The sequence below is a fragment of the Fulmarus glacialis genome, unplaced genomic scaffold (assembly GCF_000690835.1).
Source record: "Fulmarus glacialis isolate BGI_N327 unplaced genomic scaffold, ASM69083v1 scaffold31726, whole genome shotgun sequence".
In the NCBI taxonomy this organism is placed as follows: Eukaryota; Metazoa; Chordata; class Aves; order Procellariiformes; family Procellariidae; genus Fulmarus; species Fulmarus glacialis.
Window position 1 is genome coordinate 8,249 of NW_009219267.1, and position 10,193 is coordinate 18,441.

The following is a 10,193-nucleotide window of genomic DNA, read 5'->3' on the forward strand; positions in this document are numbered from 1 at the left end:
GGGAGCTGCTGGGAATGGGAGAGCGGGTGCTGCCCTCGGAGAGCTGCTGCGTGGAGCTGGGAGGGACGCGGCTGGGCAAGGTGGTGATTTGAAGGTGGTGGCAGAAAAATTTCTCTTATACCTGTTTGCTTTGCAGGAGAGGGGTTGTAAGGGATAGGGAGGAAACGTAAACTTCTCTAGCGCGGGGTGGGAGCCAGCTGTCCGTCTCACGCCATCCTGTATTGCTGCATCTCGTCAGCGAACCCTCCTTTTGGTCCCACTTCTGATCAGGTTACAACATGGTGCAGTAAAACTGCCGCTTCCTTCACTGACCGGGATAATGGAAACCCCTTTAATAATTCAGGGGATACCTTCTGCGCTTGGGGTGGTGGATTTTGCAGGAAAAAGCGCAGAAATGGAGGTTGTTCTCGGGTGGGCTGGGTGGGGGTTGCCCGTGCTGACTGACAGCCTGTGGCCTTTCCTCTCCCCAGATAGTGATGTACATCGGCCAGGTCTCCAAGGACATCCTGAAGTGGCCTCGGCCCCTCTCGCCACCTGTCGTCAAGCTGGAAATGAGGACGGATGCAGAGTACGGGATGCCTTCCACCCACGCCATGGCAGCCACTGCCATCTCCTTCTCCTTCTTCATTGCAACCATGAACCAGTACCAGGTAGGGGGTACAAAAAGAAAACAAACAAAATAGCAAAAAGAAAAGCATGTGTCTGCCTCCAGCAAGCTACAGAAAACTAGCGAATCCAAAGCTGTTGCCACTTCCAGAGGAGCTCTGTATTTCTTTTCACAGACGTGTATTTTTCCCAGTTGTTACCCGTAGCTGGCCGATCATAGACACAAGAAGAAATTTAGTGGAAATCTCCTTTCTTTAGCACGAAGCCCACTCAGAGCCGCGGGCGGGGTGTGCCGCCCTGCTGCGGTTTGGCGGGTTCGCAGTGTTTTCGCATGCGGGGTGACCGTGGAGGGAGCCGCGGTGCTGCTGCGGAAGGTGCCCGGGTCAGTGTTTTGTGCTCGCCCCGTGCCTGCCAAGCCAACGCTGCACATCGGGAGACGCCGGCTCCCAGGGAAGCCGAAGGAGCTCTGCGTCGCCTGGTTTTTGTATGATGCAGGAAAAGCATCCTTGGAAATCCCCTAGCTCTAACCCGTGTTATACTAATAGCATACAACAGGATTTGAGAGCCTGTTTGTCAGAGAAGTAACAGCAGCCTCCCCTGCCCTGGAGCTGTAGGCTGCTGGGGGAGATCTCATAATTATTTTCCCCAAACCTTCAGCCTTTTATCTTTCTAAAAGGTTTATTTCCCAGAAACTCATTTCTCCATGATGATTATTTTTGTTTCATTTTATGAATACAAACGTGTGTTTCCTGTACTCTAGCAATAATAACTTCCTGGCTGCATCGTATTTAAGCGTGTTTCTCAGCCCTCTCAAGTGTATTTCAAAGATAAACCCGTGTAACCGAGAGGGCTCGCAGTACGGCCGGGGGTCTCGCTGTCGCGGTGTCCCTGGGTGTCCTCCCCGCGGTGCCAGTGTGTATGCAGGGACAAAAGGTGGCCACCCCTTTGATGAAAGGTGCTGTGTCCTGGAGCTGTAACTCATAGAAACGGAGATCTCTGAATTACAGGGGGATCTCTGAATTAATTTAACTTCCAGACTCATCCGGTCCCAGCCGCGAAGCAGCGGGCTGTGCTCCTGCCCGCGGCGCAGGGATGAGCGAGCAGGTCAGTGGTGCCCAGCGCTGCGCTGCCAGCCTCCTGCTCCCTGGTAGTTGTACGGCAACTGGTCGGAGCAGCTTGGCAGTGGGATGGGGCCGGGGAGCAGGAGCCATAAGACAGGATATTTTTCAGCCCTGGAAGGCCAGATCCATCCCACGTGTCAGATCTGCCAAAAAGACCTGTCAGCAGCACTTTCGCCGCCTCCTCGATTGATAAGCTACCAGTGGGACACGCAGCTCTTCACGGGCTGTCTCGTACTTCTTGGAAACTGCCATGAAACAATAAAGCTACTGTAAAATAATTAAATTAATTAATTGCCTCTGTTAAGAAGGAAAAATCTACCAGTACATTATGCTGCTATCTTCTAAAGCTGCCCTAGTCATCAATTACCAATCTGGACTAGCTCCCAGGCTGCCTGCTGAGGGGGGAATAAAGTGGGCGTAAATTCTCCAAAGGCTTAACGAAGTGAGAAAAAAATAGTGTTTTATGAACTGGGAGTGACATCTGCAGCCGGGTCTGAGCTCTCTATTCCCAGGGCTAGAGTACGCCAGGGGAAAGGGCCAGAAGCAAGTTGTTATGCTTAAAATTTCCACAGAAGCATTTTTGCGCTGACCTATGGCCACCCTGGTCAGTCATCAGCCCCGCGGCAGTAGATGGAGACTTTGTGTCAAATCGAGTGAATTAATTTCATTTATTTATATTTTGGGTTGGTTTATTTTTTTCAGAAAAACGTCCTTTACGGACTGAAAGGAGCCCACCAGCCCACTCGGTTTCAGGATTTGAATGCGTAGATTAAGGGCTAATATGTTAAGCTTATTCTTTACCAAATGTGTGGGGTTTTTTTGCTTTTTAAATGTTGATTTATTTCAACACTTCTTTGCATGTTCATAGGCAACTCAGAGAGGGAATAAAGCAAAACCAGCTTCATAAGAAGATGATTAAGCCTTAAGTGTCACAGGGAAGAGCAGCCCTGACTACTCTAATAGCTGGACTGCGGTTTTCAGCCCAGACATTGATTTCCCCCCCCCCAGCCCGCTGCTCAAGGACTATTGATCACGCTTTGGCCAGGCTCTGCGGCTATCGCGTTCCCCTCGGGTGATCTGAGGCCGCAGTTCAACCTCGGGCATCGCTCGTACAACGTGCTGTACCTTTTTTCCTTAAGGTCTTTAGCACTAACATGGATTTTGCAGGTGGATATTGTGGGGAAAAACTCTGCAAATGCCATCTGTTTCCCAGGTTTCCCCACGCTAGGACTAGACCTTTGCAAAAGCGGGCACCACGGATAACGAAACGACCTTCCAGCAGGATTGCACGTTGGCCGATGTGAGGTCTCGTCTCGGGTCACGTTAATCTCTTTGGGAAAGTACAGCTCAGGAGCCGCTTCCCAACACGAGATCCTTACGTCGGTCCGGCTGCTTGGATGTTTTATTTTGGATATATACTGATGTTAAAGTGGGTGTAATGTGTATTTATTTTTTTCCCTGTTCACAGTATCCGTTCGAACTAGGCCTGGTAGCAGCGTTTGTGTTTTCGACGCTGGTGTGTCTCAGCAGGCTCTACACGGGGATGCACACCGTCCTGGTAAGGGTGCCCCGCGCCGCCCCGCGCCGGCCCTGCCTCCCGCTCCGCGTACCCAGCGATCCCCAGCTCCCACTCTTCAAGCGATGCACGGCCTGCCTTGGCCCTGCCGCTGCAGGAGTACAGCAGTCATGCCACTGAATTTGAGGCTGTATGTTCAAAGGCAGCTGTGAGGAAACCCTCAGGCTATTGCTATTTGAATCCGCAGGGGAATTATTTATACCGTGAGGGAAGCAGCAGTGCGCGTGGGCTGAGGAGCCGGGTGAGGTCGGTGTGGCATCCGAATTGTAGTTCTCTATTTTGAAATTTTAATTGCGAGGAATGCACTTGGGCAACTGACGCTGCTCCTCAGCTAAGCCTTTTGTGCAACAGTATCGCTGTTGTCAGTGAGAAATATTCTGGGCTGGTTTAGCCTGGGAGCGTCAGGGAAGGAATAGCAGGTGGGTGAGTCACGCCGGCGACCGGAGAGCGGAGGGGAGGGTAAAACGTGACAAGTGAGCTGCCGTCGGGGGCTGGGGGACAGCACGGCTCGTGTTACCGTACAGGGACATGGCACTTAAGAAAATATTATGACAAGCTTCTCGTTTTCAGCTGGTAGGAAATTCATTCTTAAAGGATTGAGATGCACAAATACTTTCTTCAAAAATAATCATAAAATGTCTCTGACTTCATGTGCCAGACTTGTTGGGCACAGTTGTTTAGAGATGTCAACCCTGCTTTAAGAACAGATTTCAGTGTAACTTTGATTTGGCAGTAGCTGGTTCCTTCCTGACAAGAGGAATTGTTACTGATCTGTTATATGTAATGGTCAGGGGGGTGGTCCAGCTGCCTAACTATGGATAAAAACTGCCTGCTACTTCCCTGCAGGAGTTTGATAGGCATTGTTTGCTGGTTGCATATGCATAAATAATTGCATTTTTTTACCGAGTAATAATTATGTTTGTAATAAGGAGGCTTGATGACTGTAAGAAAGGGAGCCCTTATGAGATTAAGGTTATCTATAAAATATAGCTTGACCTTCCCTTCCAGGACTAGTGGATCAAAACAACATCTTAAATCGAAGCTGGAGATGCCCTTTCTTGACTAGTGACCTTAAGTCAATCAGTAAAAATTCTTTGCATACTTCCCTTGCTGGTCCATCATAATGAAAGACTCCTCTAAATTTAGATGAATTTTAGGGTAAAGAAGAAAAAGTCCTTTGTGCCTTTGACATGATAAAAAAGGGCTTTAAAATAAAAAAAGCTCCTTAGTTGAACTGTGAGCAATGCTGCCTTTCAAAAGGGCAAACGTACTTTGCCGGGTCTTCATCCCGTGCGTGCCATGGTGGGGACGGAGCTGGGGAAATGGCTGATGGTCACAGCTGCCCAAACGCAACCCCCTTCCCTCTGCGGTGCCATCTGTCCCACCTGCGGTGACAGGTTCTGGCGTCCCACCTGCAGTGACAGGTGCTTTCGGGGAAGAAGTGCGGTTCCGAGACGTTTACCACACTTTGAGGGACGGCTTCACCCTGAGCTGCCCGAGATAGCGCGGGGCCGAGGCGCAGCGGCCGCTCAGCCAAGCCACCAGCCGAAACAGCCTCTATCTAATGAGTTCTTAACTGAGGTCTGAGTAGAAAATGAATACCGACAGGACATAATTGTGTATTAAGCAATCATAATATTTTAGTAAAGCAAATGAATGGGTAAAATATACCCACCAACTTAGTGTAACTGTATTTTTCCTGTTTGAGGAACCAGAAAAGGAGTAGCAAGGTGGTTGCACAGTGCTTTGCTACAGCTGTAGCTGGAGCTCTGGCACGGGAGCTCATCTTCTGTAGCCTCAGCTCTACAAATCAGTCTGCATTTCAGCATTGCTGGTGTTGCTTTTGGGCCAGGAGCAGCCTCAAAAAGCACAGTCATGTCAGTAGAAGAGATGTCACCATTAAAGACCTTCTGGAGAGGCAGTAAACTGGTATGAGAGCTATCTGCATCATTATAGCCATATCAGAATGAATCCTAAGCTTGGGGAAAAGGGAACAAACACCCGTTGCCTGGGCTGTTACCAGGAGAGCATCACCCAGCTAGAGAATGGGGTGGATGCAATACACTTGCACTGCTGAGAGATAATTTAATTACAGCAATCCGCCTTCACCACCTCAACACGAGAATGTCCCATGTGCGTGGAGAAGCAGGGGAAAGGCAGGGTCCTGCCTTTTAGGTCATAAATGATGGAGTCTGAGGAGCTGGGGAAGTGGGAATCTGCAGTTACCTGGAAAGGGCAAAGTGAAAATTTGGACACGTTTTGAAGCAGAGAATCTGTAATTTTACAGAGGTTATTTTTAAGGAACAAAACGCGATTGGAGACAATAGGACTGTTGTTGTTTGCATTTTTCCCCAGATAATTGTATTTAGAAAATATCCCTTTACTCCCCATCTTAAAGCTTTGGCACAATTTTTGATCCCTGTCTCAGTGAGATGAACAAGTTTTTCTGTCTCAGCCTTGCTGCAGCACATCCGAGTCATCTCCTATTTGAAACGATGAGCGATGGTGTTCATGTGAGTGCACAGCATTCCAAAAAGATGCGAGCCAGGTCACTGCAAATCGTATTGGGAAGAACTTCATCAGCCGAGGGCAGCCCCCAAACCGGGGGGGAGGAGGGGAGGCTTTGAGCTTTCTTTGAACCCTTCAGGGCCAGCCGTAGGAATTTCTTCATGCACCCAGCTAATGGGTTTGGCATTCGCTGTGGAGGCAGAGCCGGGTCTCCTCCCGGTGTCAGGCAGACTCCCCTGTCTCCAGCCAGCGGCGGGGGCTTGGGGAAGCAGACGGTCACTCCGGAGCCGCAGCGATGGTGTGACAGCCTTACTGGTACTGCAGCTTCCCGCCGTGCTGCCCTGAGTTAAAAGCAATAATGCCCTGTGCCGGCCAGTGCCGGGGGTAGGATACAGAGAGAAGTCAGAAGTCTGACTGGTCTTTTTTATGACCAAAAAGAAACCTGAAAGTTGTTTCTGTAAACAAGGTAAATTGGTTTTTTTCCCTGAGATATAGCAATCGGGTGTTGATGCATGTATCGCTGATTAACCCCCCGCAGAGGGTACGCTGTAGCCCCCACCCTGCTCCTTTGCCGGGCTGTATCTCAGGTCTTTTACCACCACCATTAATCCTGAAATTATCTTAAATATTTTAAAGCTGGTAAACAAATAGTGTGATGGCATCACTTTACACACTGTGGCACTACAGTCCTCGTGGGGTGAAACAGAGTAACCTACAGGAGTGGAAAGCAAATAAGATATTTGTGCGGGAGCGGGGTGCTGTGCGGGAGTGGGGCCCAGCTGCATGGCAGCCGGGGGGCTTTTTGGGAGCCTGTGGAGCACTGCCGCAGCAGTCCCTGGTGCTGAGGGAGCTGGAGCATCCCAGCAGGGAAGCGGGAGGTTTTAAGCTTTGCTGGTAGTGCTGCACCTTGAGCAAAATCCGTGCCTGCCCTCATTTAAAAATTCCTTTATAATTGTGGGTTTGGCAAGAGGCTAATCTGTTTACACAGGCAAGACGGGCAAGAATGTGCTTCCTGGGAGTGCTAACAGCAGCTCCACCGCCGGGAAGAGCGAAGGTCCCGCTCCTGGGTGCACAGTAGGGAGAGTCCCAGAAAAGCAGTTTTTCTCACAGAAATCCTTCCTCTTCCCATCCTCTCCTTAGTTTAACAGGCGAGGGGGGAAATCATTAATTTTGCACCGCTAAATGTCTTGGTAAAGTGTTGGTCTTGAACTCGCCCGCCTCTTCTGGGTGCTCAGAAAATCAAACCTCTGCCCGTGCGTACCAGAACCAAAGGAATCACTGCTGACGGGCTGGGCTGGGTATGGCCCGCGCTCTCCAGCAGCTTCTAGTAAGGAGTCTCCAAAGAAGCCCATAGATTGGTGGATGGGGCGAAAAACAGTATAAACCACTAGTCTCCAAACTTTTTTGATCATGCACCCCTATCAGTAAAAAAAATTTTTAGCATGCACGCCCAATATATGTATATTTATTTATGAATTATATACATGTATTACTACACTGATAAATATACTATAAGCATACAAAAAAATAGAAATTAAAAAAAGGATGAGATAAGGATGAAATAAACACTACTTTTAAAATATATGTCTATTTTTTATTTTACTTATTAGTGGTGCAAAAAGTATGTTCTTCCCACAGCCCGATGGGTTGCCTTGTGCACCCACTTTGGAGACCGCTGGTATAAGCTGCTGGCTGGGAGCAGAGCTGGTTATCTGGGTCCTGCCTGAAAACTACAGGGGCCGTGTTACTGCGTTGGGGCTGAGCGGGAGGATAATAAAATTCAGAAAACTTCAATCAGGTTTGCAAATAGAGGGTGTCTGCGCCCCAGCTGGGAACTGCTGGAGTCAGCTGGGTAACTCTGAGCAAAGCATTTGTTAGGGGAATGTTAATGTTCGGTTAAATGTCTTCAATTGGAACAGAAAAGCACGTGAAAAGCTTTTGAATTTCAATCGTTGATCACACGTGGAGGAGGTATTGAGATGTCAAGACTTTTTTCTTCTAATATGAAGTGGGCAAATAGTGAGGTGGGAAGTGGAGGTGCACAGAGGTGATGGGATTTCTGAGCATCGGTGCTGGGAGCAACCCCCAGCTCTTTCGTGTCGATGCAGTTACTTACTGTTAGGCCAAAACATGCCTTTCTGCGTAAAGTTATCATCTAAAAATTTTGGTGTTGCGAAATATTGACACCTAATGGTATTTTACATGTTAGGCATCCGTGAACAACTTTGTGTATGTCCACGGCTATCCTCGTGTCATGGATGAGGGAATAAATGTAAGTGGAAATTTGTATTAGGAATACACAAAATAGCTCTGGGAGTTGCTTAAAACCAAATGTGCTGTGAATCTGTTGCCTGGAAGTTGTAAACAGCTAAAAGTTCAGCCATACTGGAGTAATGCATTTACCAGAAAATCATGAAATATTTCTGTTGTGAAAAAGTCCCTTCATTCCTGCCTAACTATAAATGAAGTTCTCATAAATAATTCATTTTAGACTGTGACCAAGCATGGTGGTAGTCAACTGTCATGACTCGGTGAAAAAGATACAATCTTGAGAAGAGGACATTTCTGTCTGTGATTAACTCTAGCTTTTGCAGGGCATTTCATGGTCAGAATACAAACTCTGCTGCCTCCTGAGCGACGCCGGGAGAGCAGCACGGGGAAACTTGTTATATTGCTTTTTATCTGGCTGCTCTCATACAGACAGCTTTTGTTAGGGGTTAGCTCTTGTATCCTTCCCCAGCCTTGCGGTCGACAGCAATCAAGTTCTGAAAACACCTGCTTTGCCTCTGTTAATAAATTAGGTTTTAACTATGCGCTTGCCTTGGGCGCTTAACTACAAGCTGGATTTCAGAGGCTTGGGCAACAAATTTCTCCTTGACGTATTCTTGCCCGGCGGTGCCTACCTCTTGCCGCGATCGGCAGAAATCATGGCACCATGCCCCGCAGCTCTGCACTTTTCTCCCCCGGAGCCTGTGTTCCTGGACGGGGTGCTTCTCTCTGACAAAAGACAGCGTCTTCCCATTTATGCAAAGCAAGCAAGTGATAATCCTACTGATATGATGAAATTACTTGTAGGATTATGGAAGGGGAAGGGTTTGTCTGAAGGCAGCTTACTGTGATACGTGCACGTGCATGTGCCTTTTCCACTGAGGTCGTAGGCGGAGGGTGCCCCTAAAACATGAAAGCAGGTGAGGGGGAGAATCTCACTTGTTCAGGGGAAAAATACGAGTCAGTAGATATATTCACACGGACAAGGCTAAGGATGGGTTCATAGATTGTCACGTTTTGTTTAGCAAAGCTTTGGGTTGTCACTGCCTGGGCGGTGCCATCGCTGTGAATTCAGGGCATTCCTCTGCTGCTGCACGCTCACGAATGCAGATACTGGTCTTTTATCTTCACCCGAGAATATCTGTTTTGCCTTCCAGGTCTCACAAAGCTTTTAAACATGGTCTCTTTGCAGGACGTGATCGGCGGAGCGCTGATTTCAGCTGCGCTGCTCATGCTCTTGTATCCTGCGTGGGACATGATAGATCACTTGCTGTTAACTAGTCCCTTCTGCCCACTGCTTTCCATAGTTGTGCCTCTTGTCTTATGTTACAACTACCCCAAACTGGACTATTACAGCCCTACCAGGGGAGACACCACTACTATCTTAGGAGCAGGAGCTGGAGCAACTGTGGGATTTTGGTTAAATAACCAGTATGCCGCGCCAGCCTACGCCAGTGAAAATTTTCAGCTTGGATTTCCTCTGATTACCAGTAAAATAGTGGTGATAGTGCTAGCTAGGTTCTTTGTAGGGATCTTTGTTGTTCTATTGACGCGCCAGCTCATGAAGAGTGTGGTACTCGGCGTGCTGGGTTATCGGTACAAGTTTCCTATTGGCGACCTGGAAGCCCGAAGACGACTGGAAGTCGAAGTGCCATACAAATTTATAACGTACTCCTCAGTTGGCTTCAGTGCTACCGTGATTGTGCCGCTGCTGCACGAGCTGTTAGGATTGATGTGAGCGCAGCGCCTACAAAGCAATGTATGGCACCACCGTTTCAGAGATGCGATGAGTCGATCAAGGCTGGTAACTTGACCAAAAAGTGTTTTGTGCCTTTCTGCACTGGCCTAAAATACCCGATTGGGAAGAGTCTTGGGAATCACTGTACACAAATAACTTCGGGTTAGAAATTGCTGACCCCACTATGTCCCATAATTAGAGACCCCTGGCCCAGAGGACTAAAGATGACAAGCACAGAGTACAAACCCAAAATCCCTGCCGGAGGGGCAGCAGCAGCTGGTTTGCCGTGGGGCTGGGGGTGTCGGGAAGCGTGGCTGTGCCTGCGGGATGCCGGCCCCAGGAGCTGCGAAACTGCTTGCCTGGCGGCGGGGTTGCT

General features: G+C 48.7%; 1 protein-coding gene across 1 annotated transcript; it reads left to right on the forward strand.

Annotated features, from left to right (window-relative positions):
* Nucleotides 1-470: 470 nt before the first annotated feature.
* Nucleotides 471-9,817, forward strand: SGPP2 (sphingosine-1-phosphate phosphatase 2; the record flags this gene model as incomplete). Its single annotated transcript, XM_009580303.1, has 3 exons — nt 471-650; nt 3,196-3,285; nt 9,272-9,817. Coding segments are annotated over 3 exons (816 nt in total), but the record flags the coding sequence as incomplete, so codon positions are not given.
* Nucleotides 9,818-10,193: the final 376 nt, after the last annotated feature.